Source organism: Martes martes (genome assembly GCF_963455335.1).
Source record: "Martes martes genome assembly, chromosome: 4".
In the NCBI taxonomy this organism is placed as follows: Eukaryota; Metazoa; Chordata; class Mammalia; order Carnivora; family Mustelidae; genus Martes; species Martes martes.
Window position 1 is genome coordinate 113683897 of NC_137891.1, and position 15648 is coordinate 113699544.

A 15648-nucleotide genomic window follows, 5' to 3' on the forward strand; every position below is an offset into this window, starting at 1 on the left:
CAGGGGTCACTTTTGCACAGTCAAGATCATAAAGCCCACGTATGTCCTGTTAAGGAGTCTGCCTTTTATCCTCAGGGCAGTACAAACAAAATCAACAGAAGTTTTCTTTTCTTTTCTTTCTCTTTGTTTTTATAAAGATATATTTGTTTATTTGAGAGAGAGCACAAGTGAGGGGAGGAGAGGAAGGGGACAGCAGGGAGAGGGAGAATCAGGTTCCCCACTGAGCAACGAGCCCTATTTGAGGCTCAATCCCAGGACCCTGGTCCCAGGACAGACACTTAACCAACTGAGCCACCCAGGCACCCCTTAAGCAGGGAAGCAATTGGTCAGATACAGGTTTCAGAAGAATTTCATCAGTTGTGGAGGGTGGGTAGGTTGGATCGGAGACATCACAGGCAGGGAAACCAGTTTTATGGTTGTTACAGTAATACAGGCACAGAGAAGTCAGGGCTTAAACCATGGCATTGGTGGTGGGAACGAAGAAGAAAAAGTTTCAAGGCTATTAAGGAGATATTTTGATTGCCAGCACTCGGTGACCAGTTGAGGGGAGAGGGGTGATGAGGAAGAAGAAGTTTAAGACAACTCCCTGTTTCTTCCTTCAGATACATGGGTGGATGATGGCATGGGTGGATAAGAGGAAATAAATGTCAACAGCAAGTACAGACTACTGTTTCTAGGAGCTCTGCTGGTAATAGTTGGTTTTAGTTTGGTTTAAATTCTTTAAAATTGTGGTAAAATATACATAACATTTATCATCTTGGTCGCTTTTGTTTTTGTGTGTCATTATCTTTTTTTGCTTTATTGATGTGTAATTGACAAAATTGTAAGATTTTTAAGGGTATAATGTGATGATTTGATATACATTCTGAAAGGATTCCCTCCCTTGAGTTAATTAACACCTCCCTTACTTCACACATTTACCTTTTGGGGGACAAGGGGGTGAAAACATTTAAGTTTTACTCTCAACAAATTTCATTTATACAATACAGCAGTCACCATACTATACATTAGATCCTGAGACCGCATTCATCTTCTACATTTATACCCTTTTACCAGCCTCTCCCAATTTCCCACACCCCCCAGCCCATGGTAAACACTTCTCCAAGTTTGACTTTTTTTTTTTCCCCCTTAATTCCACATATAAGTGATACCATGCGGTATTTGTCTTTCTCTGTCTGGCTTATTTCATTTAGCATAATGCCCTCCAGGTTCATCCATGTTGTCACAAATGACAGGATTTCCTTCTTTTTTTAAGCTGAAAATATTTCATTGTATGTGTGTGTATGTATATATCTGTGCACACACACCACATTTTCTTTATTCATCATTAGACACTTAGGGTTTTTTTTTTTTAATAAGTCAAGTTCTTTGGTTTTTTTTTTTTTTTTTTTTCCAAATTTCTCTTTAAATAACATCTACACCCCTCATGGGGCTTGAACTCACCACCCTGAGATCAAGAGTCTCATGCCTACCCACGGAGCCCGCCAGGTGTCCCCACTTAGGTCGTTTCTATTATCCTGGCTGCTGTGAATAGTGCTGGAATGAACATGAACAGATATGTCCTTGAGATAATGATTTCATTTCCTTTGTGTATACACCCATAAGTGGAATTGCTGGATCATATGGTAGTTCTATTTTTAATGTTGTAGAAAACCTCCATACTGTTTCTCACAGTGCATTATAACTAGTTTTAAGCGTCCAGTTCAGAAGTGTTAAGTATATTCGTTGTTGTGCAACCAGTCTCCAGAACTTCATCTTGCAAAACCAAAACTCTATACCCATCAAACAAGAACTTCCTATTTCTCCTACCCCTCAACCCATGGCAGCCACCATTCTACTTGTTTCTATGAGTGTGTCTACTTTAGAAACCTTATAAAAAGTGGAATCACACAGTACTTGTCTTTTTGTGACTGGCTTATTTCATTTAGCATAATATCCTTAGGGTTCATCCATCTTATAGCATGTTTCAGAATTTCCTTACTTTTTAAGGTTGAATAATATTCTGTTGTAAGTATATGCCACATTTTGTTTATCCATCTGTTCATTGATGAACTCTTGGGTTGTTTTGCCTTTCAGCTGGGAATTTTTTTTTTAAATTTTTTAAAGATGTTATTTATTCATTTGAGAGAGAGAGAGAGCAAGAGAGAGAGCACAAGTAGGGGAAGTGGGAGAGGGAGAAGCAGACTCCCTGCTGAGCAAGGAGCCAGATGCGGGACCCTGAGATCATGACCTGAGCCAAAGGCAGACACTTAACCGACTGAGCCACCCAGAAGCCCCTGGAATTTGTTTAAAATTGACCTCATCCAGTTTGGTTATGCATACTCCTTAGATTCTGTTTTGAAAGATGATGGTAGCTACTGAAAATGTTTGATATCAGTGAGTATTAACTGATTATCCCACACAACCTTATTATTAGGTTATAATGAAAATGATTTCTGGCAGACATTTAGGTATTCATTCAGCACATAGTTAATTGTAAGCAGTCACAAAACCTTCCATATAATCAGTCTGTAAATTTATTAAAGTTCTAATTCTGTCCTTTTAGGTGTTCTGTCTACTTGCATGAAAAATTTACTCAAGACAGAATCAGTGATACTCAAGAGGCAAGCTTCTATTGCCCTCATAATCAGCATCAGGCAACTAGAAATTCTGAACCAGTGATTCTCAAAATGTGGTCTCTTTGACCAGCAGCATTAATATTGCTTTGAAACTTGCTCCAAACGCAAATTTTCAGCCTCACCTAAAACCAAATGAGTCAGAAACTCTGACAGTGGGGTCCATTTGTCTCGGTTTTAACAAGAATTTCAGGAGATCTGAAGCTCCCTACAGTTTGAGAATCTCTGTTGTAAAATAATTAACTCTAAGTACCTCCCCAAAGATAAAGTTTGTAGCTTCAACTGGTTCTTCTACCTCCATTATGAAAAGGTAAGGGATATCCCATATTTCAGCCGATCTACATATCTTAAATACCTTCAATTTCACCAATGATAGTCCATTTCTAACATTCACTATGACATTTAACAAGCTAAAAATGTCACTAATATGACCCTTATTTACTAATTAACAAAATCCCAGAAATGGATCAATCTTGACTAGGATATGGATTATAGAAGCATGTGTAGTAGTTGCCTCAGAGCACATGCTTCTTTATTACCCGATTAGGACTCTCTAGCCCTATACATTCCTGGACTATAAACACACAAATATCACACTGTGTCTGCTAAAGAATTTTGAAGTACATTAACAACATTATAACAGAAGGGGAGGAGAGAGTAGAGAAGGTTCTTGTGTGTGTGTGTGTGTGTGTGTGTGTGTGTGTGTGTGTGTAGGGAGAGGAAGAGTGTGTGATGAGCACAATTAATGGCTGAGAGGAAGAATTCAGGAAAGAGGGAAAAAGAGATGTTGATGATACAGTGAGAGTGCAGAGAATGGTGAAGATTAAAATAGCTGATGTGAAAAATAAAATAAAACAGCTGATGTGGGGAATTGGAGACGGCGCTAACTGGACTTGAAGAATTTTCAGGCAACCTGACTCTCCTGTTTTTTCCTAAGGAAGAATTGGCAAGAAAATAAATCTTAGAAAATGATTTAAAACCTAGGATTTATACGTATGTTCATTGTTACTGCTCTTTGAGATACAGTTTCCACAGTTCATGAAATTACCCCTTCAGCGCCAATGGGTTTTGTAAAATGTAGCTAAAGAGTGCCATCTTCTGGTAATACCGGGTATGTGCAAACAAAGGCAGGATGTATGGTAGAATCCTCATAGCAATAAAATCTCACCACTGGAAAACCTTTAATATTTTCTGCTGAGTATCCTATTGTAAAGTTGAACTTCTTTATAACCTGTGTCTTTCTAGTTAGGAGATCAGATTACTAACAATGATTATAGTTTGTGTGTATGGCCATGCCTGAAAAACAAAGCTGTATGTGGCCAACCATACTTTTCATATAAGCATATGGGAAATTTGCTTTTGGTTTGTGATAGAAGCCACAAGTTGAAGAGCCTGTTCTTTGTGACCACCTCTTTGATGCAGGGTTGGCTTGAGGACTTAGCTCAAAACAAGAATCTGATTCTTGTAGCTGAATGTCAGACTTGTCTTCACTGCTTAACGATTCACTAATAAGATACTAATTTAGTCCTTTTTAAAAAAATGTTTAATGCATTATAGAAAAGTATTAATTTTATTCTTAGTAATGTTTTAAGATCAAAACTACTATGTTTTTAATTATAGTTATTTGATAAACATTTACTGAACACTTAAAATACTAAACTCTGTTCTGTGTGCTAGAAAGGGGAGGTTCAAAGATGAATTTGACCTTGTTTCTGCCTTTGAATCAGCTTACTTTCCACCAGGGAGGATAACATGAACATAAATGATATTAGAATTGGGAATATAAGGAAAGAAGAGAGGAACGATGTAGGATCAGGAAGGAAATATACAGCCTCAAGATTATGGGTGTAGTGGAAAGGGCCACGTTTAAATCTTGACCTTGGGCAGGGTTATGAGTAGAGTGTTCCACAAGATTCAGGAGCCAAAAAAAAAAAAGATTCAAAAGCCAAAGATTGGGACATTTGAAGCATATAACTCTTTAAGTCCTATTCTAGAAGCTGTTAATAGTAGAATGTGCTCTTTCTGCATAAATACTCAGAATAGAGTTCATTTATTCATTCATTCGACAAGTACTTTTTAAGCACAACTGATCATGCATCAGGCAATGTGCAAGTCCCAAGGAAAAAATAAGGGTGGAAGTCCTGTCCCTGCTTTGAGTTACTTGTGCAGAGGGAATGAATGTGACCAGAGTCTCTTAGTAGGAACACTGTGGATGGGCATCTGACCCAGCCATTATTAAATCTGCTATACGTGCTCCTCTCCAAGATTAAATAATTCTGGTTCTTTTACCTCAATGGCTAATTAAAACCACAAGCTCTGGAGTCAGATGAACTAGCTTCAGATTCCAGCACCATGACTAACCTGCCCTGCAGATTCTTAACCTCTCTTGCCTTCGTTTCTTTATCAATAAAATGGAGATAATGGTGGGGCGCCTGGGTGGCTCAGTGGGTTAAAGCCTCTGCCTTCGGCTCAGGTCATGGTCTCAGGGTCCTGGGATCGAGCCCGGCATCCGGCTCTCTGCTCAGCAGGGAGACTGCTTACCCCACCCCTCCCTGCCTTCCTCTCTGCCTACTTGTGATCTCTTATCTGATAAATAAATAAAATCTTTTTTTTTAAAAGATTTTATTTATTTACTGGACAGAGATCACAAGTAGGCAGAGAGGCAGGCAGAGACAGAGGAGGAAGCAGGCTCCCTGCTGAGCAGAGAGCCCGATGTGGGGCTTCATTCCAGGACCCTGGGATCATGACCTGAGCCGAAGGCAGAGGCTTCAACCCACTGAGCCACCCAGGCGCCCCCTAAATAAAATCTTTTTTAAAAAATGGAGATAATGGTAATCTATTTTTTAGGGAGGTTCTGAAGATTAAAGAAAAAACATGAAAATCTCTTAGAATAACGTTGATATATAGAAAACAATATGACAAATACCTATGTACCTGCCATCTAGGTAACAAGCTTTTGCCAAATTTGCTTCATTTTTAAAAGAAAAAAGCATTACAGGTAAAATTGAAGCTCTCTTCCTCCTCCCTGATATTTTCCTCCTCCCTCCCCAGGGGTAACCATCATCTGGAATTTGGTGTGCGTCCTACCATCATGTTTTCATACTTTCACTATGTGTATACGGGTACATAAATAATATATAACATTGCTTTATATGTTTCTAAACTTGAATTAATGATACTAAACTGCACGTGTCATTTTGCAACTTTTCCCACTTGATACTGTTTTAACCATTTTTCCATGCTGATCTATGTAGCCTGAGTTCTTTCTTTCTTTCTTTCTTTGTTTTTAATCTAAATTCTAGTTAGTTGACATCTAATAGTTTAATATTGGTTTCAAGAGTAGAGTTCAGGGGCACCTGGTGGCTCAGTGGGTTAAGCCTCTGCCTTTGGCTCGGGTCGTGATCTCAGGGTCCTGGGATCGAGCCCCGCATCAGGCTTTCTGCTCAGCAGTGAGACTGCTTCCTCCCATCTCTGCCTGCCTCTCTGCCTACTTGTGATCTCTCTCTCTTTCAAATAAATAAATAAAATCTTAAAAAAAAAAAAAGAGTAGAGTTCAGTGGTTCATAATTTACGTATAACACCCAATGCTCTTCCTAATAAATGCCCTCCTTAAGACCCACCACCCATCTATTCCATTCCTCACCCACCTCCCTCCATCATCCTTCAGTTTGTTCTCAGTAGTTAAGAGTCTCTCATGATTTGTTGTCCTCTCTCCCAAATGTTCAACCGTTTGTTTCTTAAATTCCACGAGTGAAATCATATGGTATTTTTCTCTGATTGACGTATTTCGCTTAGCATAATACACTGTAGCTCCATCCATGTCGTTGCAAATGGCAGGATTTCATTCTTTTTAGGGGCTGAATAAATACTCCATTACACACACACACGCGCACGCACACACACACACACACACACACACCCTCTTTATCCCTTCATCAGTCAGTTGACACTTGGACATTTTGCATGGTTTGGCTATTGTTGATAATGCTGCTATAAACATCCGTGTGCATGTCCTCCTTCAATGTGTATTTTTGTATGCTTCGGGTAAATACTAAGTGGTGCAATTGCTCTATAATAGGGTAGCTCCAGTTTTAACTTTTTGGGGAGCCTCCATACTGTTCTTCAGAGTGGCTACAGCAGTTTGCATTCCCACCAACAGTGCAAGAGTGTTCCCCAAGCCTCAGTTCTTTCATTTTAATTATTGTATAGTATTTCATTGTATGAACACACTTCACTTTATTCAGCCATCCTCATGTTAATGACCATTTGTGTTGTTTTACCCATTTTCCACTTAGAAATAGTACTACATTCTGGTTGGCAGCCTGAGGTCCTCCCAGACTATACCTTGACTTGCTGTTTTTAGAGAGAAAGATTTTTCATTATGGATTCAATTTTTTAATGTTGACTAGTCTTACTCAGATTTTCTATTTCTTTTTGCATCATTTTCTATTGTTTTTATTTTTCTAGAAGAATTGTTCATTTCAAATGTATTGCCATAGTGTTGTTTATATTATTCACTATCTTTTCTTTCTGAATAATCTTTATCTGTGCCTTCTCTTTTTCTCTTGATCAATCTTGTTAAAGGTTTATCTCCTTTGTTAAAGTTTTCAAAGAACTAGTTTTTGGTATTATTGATCTTTTTCTTTTTTCTTTTTTTTTTTTAAGATTTTATTTATTTATTTGACAGAGATCACAAGTAGGCGGAGAGGCACACAGAGAGAGAGAGAGGAGGAAGCAGGCTCCTCGCCAAGCAGAGAGACCGATGTGGGGCTCGATCCCAGGACCCTGGGATCATGATCTGAGCCAAAGGCAGAGGCTTTAACCCACAGAGCCACCCAGGCACCCCGATCTTTTTCTTTTTTTTATTTCTGCTTTTTTTCCTTCTACTTCTTTTGGAGGTTTACTCTGTTACTCTTGGGGTCTTTTTAAGACTCTTTAGTTGAGTCCTTACTATTTATATTCAGTCAGTTGTGTTTTCATCATTGTGTTTGAAGCTTTAAATTTCCCTCTAAGAACTGCTTTAGCTGCATCTCACAAGTGTTAATATGTATATTCCATTGTGATTTCTCCTTTAATCCACAAAATACTTAGGAATGCGCTTTTTAGTTTCTGAACATGTCTTTGTTTATGTTTACATTATTTTTATTGTTGATTTCTTATATCTTTGTGGCCAGAGGATGTGCTCTATGTGATCTAAATTCACTAGAAACTCTAACCTGTAGCTGTAGGAGGTTTCACACCAGCTCCTGAGTCAGGCCTTGCAACTCCCCCGACCTTTGCCTCACTGAAGACATATGTCGGTGAAATTGCTGGCCACCTGGTACAAGCAGAGATACCAAACAGATGGTTCTGCTTTCCCTAAAAATCAGAGGTTGACCTGGGGAAGAAAGTATTGAGTATCTCCCATGTGGTCCCCCCCAAACTTGAGTCTGGGGACTAGATTGCTCTGTTCCTCCTGTGAAAATGAAACCTCATGTTCTTGGTTACAGCCAGGTCTGCAGGAGAAAGCAGGCGTGGTCACAGCTTACCCGGGAACTTCTCTGGTACTGACAGCTGAACCCAGCTTCTGGGTGTTGGCACTTACTTCCTCAGATGGGCAGGGTCCTCCATCTCTACTAAAGCTATCTTCATCCTCACAGCAAAATGTAGAAAGTGTTGGTAGGGGGCCCTTTCAAGAATTGAGTACTTAACAGACTCGACTGTGTTTTGGCCATTTCCTTGGGATCAATGAAAACCTTAAGCCCACAAGATGAAGGGCTTAAGAAATTATCCACAATCCCTATCTCGTATAAGAGAAGCCCAATGTTGGCCCTCTAATAGGTTGCACAATCCCAAGAACCAGAGCTGGGCAAGATTGATCTGTAAGCAGCATTATGTCATCAGACTGAGGGAACCAACCAGAAAAGGAGAATTCTGGGGAAGAACCATCAAAAGGTAATTGCAAAAACCAAAAGAGCAAGAGATCTAAAGCAAAGATTGGAAGATGAAGGTCAGAGGAATTCTTGGAACTACAGGAGCATACCATAACCTTGTATTATTATTTCATATTGGTTAATTCCTTCTTTCTGCTTTCTTTGGATTAATTTTTTTCTAATTTCTTGAATTTTTAATTCATTTGTTTTGTTCTTTGCTGTTTATGAACATAATTAAAATAGTGTTCTTTAAGCGGTTCTTTGATTTTATCATTAATCTTATTTTCAGTTTCTATTATTGTTATTTCCTAGATACTTAACATTTCAATTTGGACTTTCTCTTTGACCTTCAAGAATTAAAAGAACATTTAATTATGTATCGATAGATGTTTTGTTAATTCCAAGTTTTATCATATTGGGTTTTTTAAAAAATATTTTATTTATTTATTTGACAGAGAGAGATCACAAGTAGGCAGAGAGGCAGGCAGAGAGAGAGGAGGAAGCAGGCTCCCTGCTGAGCAGAGAGCCCAATGCGGGGCTCGATCCCAGGACCCTGAGATCATGACCTGAGCTGAAGGCAGAGGCTTAACCCACTGAGCCACCCAGGCGCCCCTCAAGTTTTATCGTATTGTGATTGGAGAATACTGTTTCTGCCATTTCTACTAAGTGGAATGTATTAAGGCTTTGGTCTAATTTTGTAAAGTGTTCCATGGACATTTGAAAAGTCTATTGTCAAGGCATATAAATCTACTCTATTAGTCAGGTTTTGTAGTTCTTTTATATCCTTTTTTCATACACTTCTTGATCTGTCATGGACTAAGAAAAGTGAACTAGGGTCTCCTACTCTAATGCCTTTCTGTTTATTTCTTCTATTTCTTATAGATTTTGCTTAATAAATTTTAATTCTACTTTATTTGCTTTATAGAAACTCATGAATGTAATATCTTTTTTGTGGATTGTATGTTTTAACATTATAAGGAGGCCTTTTTTTTAAACCTTATTTAATGCTTTCTCCACCTCTGACTTCAACCTCTTCTGATGTAAGATTGTGACTTAATTGTATTTTCCTTGCATTTGTTTGATATACCTGTACTGTCCTTTTTTTTTTTCAACTTTTTTGACTCTGTTTTTTGAGGATATTTTTCTTTCAATAGATAAGCTTATCCCACTGCATTTATAGATATGACTTAGTTCTAGAGCACATTTTATGACCTACTTTCCATTTTTAAGTATCCATTTGGTTTGGGCACCTGGGTGGCTCAGTAGTTAAGCATCTGCCTTCTGCTCAGGTCATGATCCTAGGGTCCTGGGATTGAGCCCCGCATCAGACTCCCTGCTCAGGAAGCCTGCTTCTCCCTCTCCCGTTCCCCCTGCTTGTATTCCCTCTCTCACTGTGTCTCTCTGTCATATAAATAAACAAACTCTTAAAAAAAAAGATTAATTTGTTTTGTATCTTTCTCTAGATAGTGTATATTTCTTTATTTTATGCGTGTTCCTTCTGGTAATCAGGAAGGTTTGTATTCTGTATTTAGCTCTTCTAGTGTTTAGCTTTTTATGCTGTGGCTTTAAAAAATGTACTTTATCCTGTATTTCTTAAATCTACTTATTATAAGAAGTGACAAAACTATAATTACATTCTCATCTCCTTTGTTCCACCTAATTTTAATCAATACATTATTATTATTTGTTCTTCTAGTGATCATTGGTATACTTTTGAATATACTTCTGTCTCTGTTATTTGATTTATAAGGTATATTATCTTTTGACCTTGAAAATTAAAGATAAAGAAATCAATCCTTTTGGCAACTTTCATCTTTTTACATCTTCTCTTCCTGGTTTTTGTTAATTTTACTACTTTTACTGGTGTAGTTTATAATATTAACATTCTGGGACACCTGGGTGGCTCAGTCCATTAAGTGTCTGCCTTCAGCTTAGGTCATGATCTCAGGGTCCTGGGATTGAGTCCCACATCGAGCTCCCTGCTCAGCAGGGAACCTGCTTCTCCTTCTACCTGCTGCTCCCACTGCTTGTGTGTTCTCTCTCTCTTTCTCTCTCTCTGACAAATAAAATCTTTTAAAAAAATAATATTAACATTCTGAACAATATACAATAGTTATTATGAGAATGAGCCCTGGAACCAGACTGCCTAGGTTGAAATCTTGGCTCTATCATTTTTTAGGTGCATGACCTTAAGCAAGTTACTTAATAGATCATCATTTCCTTGTTTTTACAATGTATATAACAATAGGTTCTACCTCACAGGTTTGTTTTCATGATAATGAAATTATAGCACTAGAATAGTGCCTGACCTATAATAAGCATCTGGTGATTATCAGATATTTTATTAATTATTATGAAGTAGATTCCCAGGGTTGTTTTCATCCCAATCCTACATTTCAGGGGGCTTCCACATTCAGGTTCTCTTGTTCTTCTGCTGGTTACCTAAAATCCATTCTCTGGTAGTTCTTTAAGAGACAGTAATGGAGTTCTATTTTCTAATCCTTATATATTCAAAAACATTTGATGCCTTTTACTTGAAACAAGTTTAGCTATGTAAAATAATAGTACCTACTATTGAGCACTCGTTAAAATCACAGGTGATCTGTACTCATTATTATATCATTTTAGCTCATAATAATGCTATAATTTTATTATTTATTTTTATTTTTTTTTTAGGAAAGCTCTATGCCCAACCTGGGCCCCTTCATAATTATGCTATAAGTCAAGTATTATCCATATCCCCTTTAAAAATTAACAAATTAGGGTCCAGGCAAGTCACACTTTCTTTCTCAAAGACTTTGCTGGCATTGCACCATTATCTACCATTGATGTGACTGTGGAGAAATCTGAGGTCAGCCTGATTTATTTCCCTTTAAAGGTGCCTTGATCTTTTTGCCTGAATGCTAAAAAGATGATTTATTTTTGAAGTCTAGTAAAATTCAATGGGATAGGTCACAAGGGTTATTCTATACCAGTTTTCTTGGGACACATTGTGTCCTTTCAATTTATAAAGTGTCTTTTCACTTACATGAAGTTGCCTTGAATTATACTTTGAATATTTTTTCATTTCCACTTGTTCTATTCTCCTTCATGTAGACATGCTGGATATCGTGTCTTCTGTGTCTATAATTTTGCCTCAAATTATTTTTAGTTCTTTTTAACTTTCCATTGCCATTTTCTCATTTTTCTTAACCTAGCCCTGTTTTAAGTCTAACTGTGTTGTCATCTTTATCTGCCTTCTTCCCCTGCCCCCACTTATAATGTGGTTTTAATTTCTAGGATGTTTTTCTTTTTCTTCCTTTCTGCTAGCTTATTTTACATTTCCTTCTGATGTCTCAGCATCAATTCTTCTGCTTTGAGGTCTTGTTTTTTAAGCTGTTTCATTAAGTCCTTTGAATTCACAGCATTATGTTTGGTCTGCTTCATGGCAACATTTTTCTGGAAAATGTCTCTTTGTAACATTAGCTTTTCATTTCCTTTCCTCCTTTTTCTTGTAGACTTGCTGTATAGATCTTATTTTCCTTTGGTCATTACTCATTATCGAATGAAAAGTGTTCTTTCTCGACCAGCTATTTGCAGGAAGCAACTGGAGCAGTGAATTGTGCTAATAGTGAGGCTGCTATGGCCGAGTGTGTGCGTATGTGTGTCGTGTGTGAGAAAGAGAAAAAAGGAGAAACTAGAGACAAAAATACACACACAGATCATGCTTAGCCAGTATTATCTCCCCAGCAGATGCTCATATTATATTCTCCCTCAACCCGTTTCATTAACAGACTGCCTCCAACATAGATAACATTTTTAAGGAATTTATCATTCAGCACTGCCTTGTCCTGCTACTTCGGGATGCCAGAGTCCTTGAAAGTTCCCACAGCTTGTGCCCCTTAAACTTTCAATGTAAATCAGGTGATGTTTCTCCTCCTCAGGTGTACTACCTCTTTAGTGCTGGGCCAACATTGAGAACTAAAGTCACAGCAGGTACTTAATCTCAACATACTCTGGACTCTGGTGTAATTTTCACTCAACTTTGTAGGCCATCCTCACTAATTGTGTCTTAGGGTTAACTTGGTACCTTATCAAAGATGGAGTTTGTGTTCATTTTTCTTATTTTCTTGTTTTTGGGTGATCTCAAGGATGACCAGATGACAGAGATAATTTCATTTTGTTATTTTTAAATATTTTGGGAACTTTTTAAAAGATTTTATTTATTTGAGAGAGAGAAAGTGAGAGATAGCATGAGTGGAGGGGGAAGGGCAGAGGGAGAGGAAGAAGCAGACTCTCCGCTGAGCAAGGAGCCTGACGTGGGTCTCAATCCCAGAGCCCTGGAATCATGACCTGGGTCAAAGGCAGATGCTTAACTGACTGAGCCACCCAGGCACCCCAATATTTTAGGGGTTTTTAAAAAGATTTTATTTATTTATTTGACAGAGAGATAGAGAGCACAAGTGAGCAGAGTGGCAGGCAGAGGGAGAGGGAGAAGCATGGTCCTTGCAGAGCAGGGGAAACCTGATATGGGACTCAATCCCAGGACTCTGGGATCATGACCTGAGCCAAAGGCAGTGGCTTAATCAACTGAGCCACTCAGATGCCCCTATTTTTGGTACTTTAATTTTTTATTTTAAAACCACAGCCACTTTTTAAGAGAGTGCCTCTAATCTTAGGGAGAGCAGGTATCATACCACCTCAGACCATGTTGAGTGGGAAAAATAGCTTCCAAATTCTGTGCACACCCTAGTCCCAGCAAGGTCTTTTCATCATCTTATAGCTGGTAAGGACAGAGCTTGGATTCAAATTCAGGTCTGTCCAAATCCAGAGCCTGAGTTCTTTTCATCATAGAACTTCATCTTAAAGAATACAGATATCTCCTTACATTGTTTATTGTTTCTTTTTATAACGTTTTTCTATTAACTACTTTTTTATTTCCTGGTTCTTAGTGTGACAAGTACAAGACTGGAGTTATTGATGGGCCCGCATGTAATAGCCTTTGTGTTACAGAAACTCTTTACTTTGGGAAATGCTTATCCACCAAGCCCAACAATCAGGTATGGACATTACAAATAAACATTCCAGAATGATAGTGCACTCTAATTTTACCTTAATTTAAGTATTGTTAGAATTCTTGAACCAGAGCGTTAGGAAATTTTATATACTTCAATTTTGTATGCTTTGATTCACTCATCCAACAGATGTTTATTATTAATCCCTTATTCCCAGTATATTCCAGACACTGTTTAGTTATTAGGAATTCAGTGGTGATTAAGATAGATAAGATTACTTCCCTCGTGGATCTTATATTAATTAATAGTGACTAATTCTAGTGTATGGTATTAGGAAAATGGAAACAGAAGAGTTTTGCCTTTCATCTTTCTGTGTAATGTGACTTAAAAATGTATTTGTAGCTATAAATGCTTAATTAAGAAACAAGAAAGATCTCAAATCAACAAGCTGCTGACTTTATAATTTAAGGAACTTGAAAAAGAACAAACTAAACCCAAATCTAGCAGAAGGAAATAAATAATACAGTTTACAGCAGAGATAAGTGAAATGGAGAATAGAAAAACAATAGAGAAAAATCAATGAAACCAAAAGCTGGTTCTTGGGAAAGAGCAACAAAATTGACAAACCTTTAGCTAGATGGTCTAAGAAAAAAAGAGAAGGCTCAAATTACTAAAATCAGGAACGAAGTGGGGACATTACTACTGACTCTACAGAAATAAAAAGGATTACATGAGAGTATTATGAACAATTGTACACCAACAAATTAGGTAACCGAGACAAAATGGACAAATTCTAGAAACAGAAAACTTAGCAAGAAATAGAAAATCTGAATAGACCTATCACTAGTAAGGAGATTAAATCAGTAATCAAGAGTCTCCCAACAAGAAAAGCTGTGAGCCTGTTGGCTTCACTGGTGAATTCTACCAAACATTTAAGTCGTCCTCAACCTTTTCCAAAAACTGAAAAGGAGGGAATACTTCCTGACTCATTCTGTGAGGCCAGCATTACTGTGATACCAAACCCAGCTAAAGACACTTGAACAAGGGAAGAAATCTACAGACTTTGTGTACATTAATGCAAAAATATTCAACAAAATACTACCAAACCAAATTGAGCATATTAAAAAGATCTATACCACAGCCAAATGGGATTTATTCCTGGAATGCTGGTATGGTTCAACATACAAAAGTCAATTTAATACACTAGATCAATAGAATGAAGGGGGAAAAATCCACAGGATCATCTCAGTTGAAGCAGGAAAAGTATTTGACAAAATTCAGTACACTCCTATGATAAAAACACTCAACAAATAGGAATAGAAGGCAACTACCTCAACATAATAAAATACACATATGAAAAACCCATAGCTAATATCATATTCAGTGGTGAAAATCTGAAAGCTTTTCCTGTAAAATCAGGAACAAGGCAAAGATGCCCACTTTTGCCACTTGTATTCAACATAATACTAGAAGTTATAGCCAAATCAGTTAGACAAGAAAGAGAAATAAAAGACACCCAAATTAGAAAGGAAAAAATAAAATTATATCTGTTTGCAGATGACATGATCTTTTATGTAGACCATGGGAGGTAGAAAAACATTTTATGGAGGGTAGAAAAACCTTTTATCTATGTAGGAAAAAGTTCTTACATCTAGTAAATGAATTCAGCAAAGTAGCTGGAAACAAAGTCAACACACAAAAATCAGTTGTATTTCTTTTTATTTTTTTTTAAGATTTTATTTATTTGACAGAGATCACAAGTAGGCAGAGGCAGGCAGAGAGAGAGAGGAAGGGAAGCAGACTCCCCGCCGTGCAGAGAGCCCGATGCGGGGCTCGATCCCAGGACCCTGAGATCACGACCCAAACCGAAGGCAGAGGCTTTAACCCACTGAACCACCCAGGCGCCCCAGTTGTATTTCTATATAGTAACAATGAACAATCCACAAAGAAAATTAGGAAGACCATTCTGGGGCACCTGGGAGGCTCAGTCCATTAAGCATCTGCCTTCAGCTCAGATCTTGATCACAGGGTTCCTGGAATCAAACCCTGCATTGGGCTCCCTGCTCTTGGGGAGCCTGCTTCTCCTCTCTTCCCTGCTTGTGCTCTCTCTCTCTGTCTCACATACAT

At 37.9% G+C, this 15648-nt stretch overlaps 1 protein-coding gene across 1 annotated transcript in view; it reads left to right on the plus strand.

Moving 5' to 3' along the window:
- The window catches only part of DIPK1A (divergent protein kinase domain 1A), a 124857-nt gene that overhangs the window by 102823 nt on the left and 6386 nt on the right, over positions 1–15648 (plus strand). Inside the window, exon 3 of the mRNA XM_080802395.1 lies at positions 13459–13566. Within this exon, the coding sequence (XP_080658521.1) occupies positions 13459–13566 (108 nt within the window). The remainder of the gene's footprint in view (positions 1–13458; positions 13567–15648) is intronic.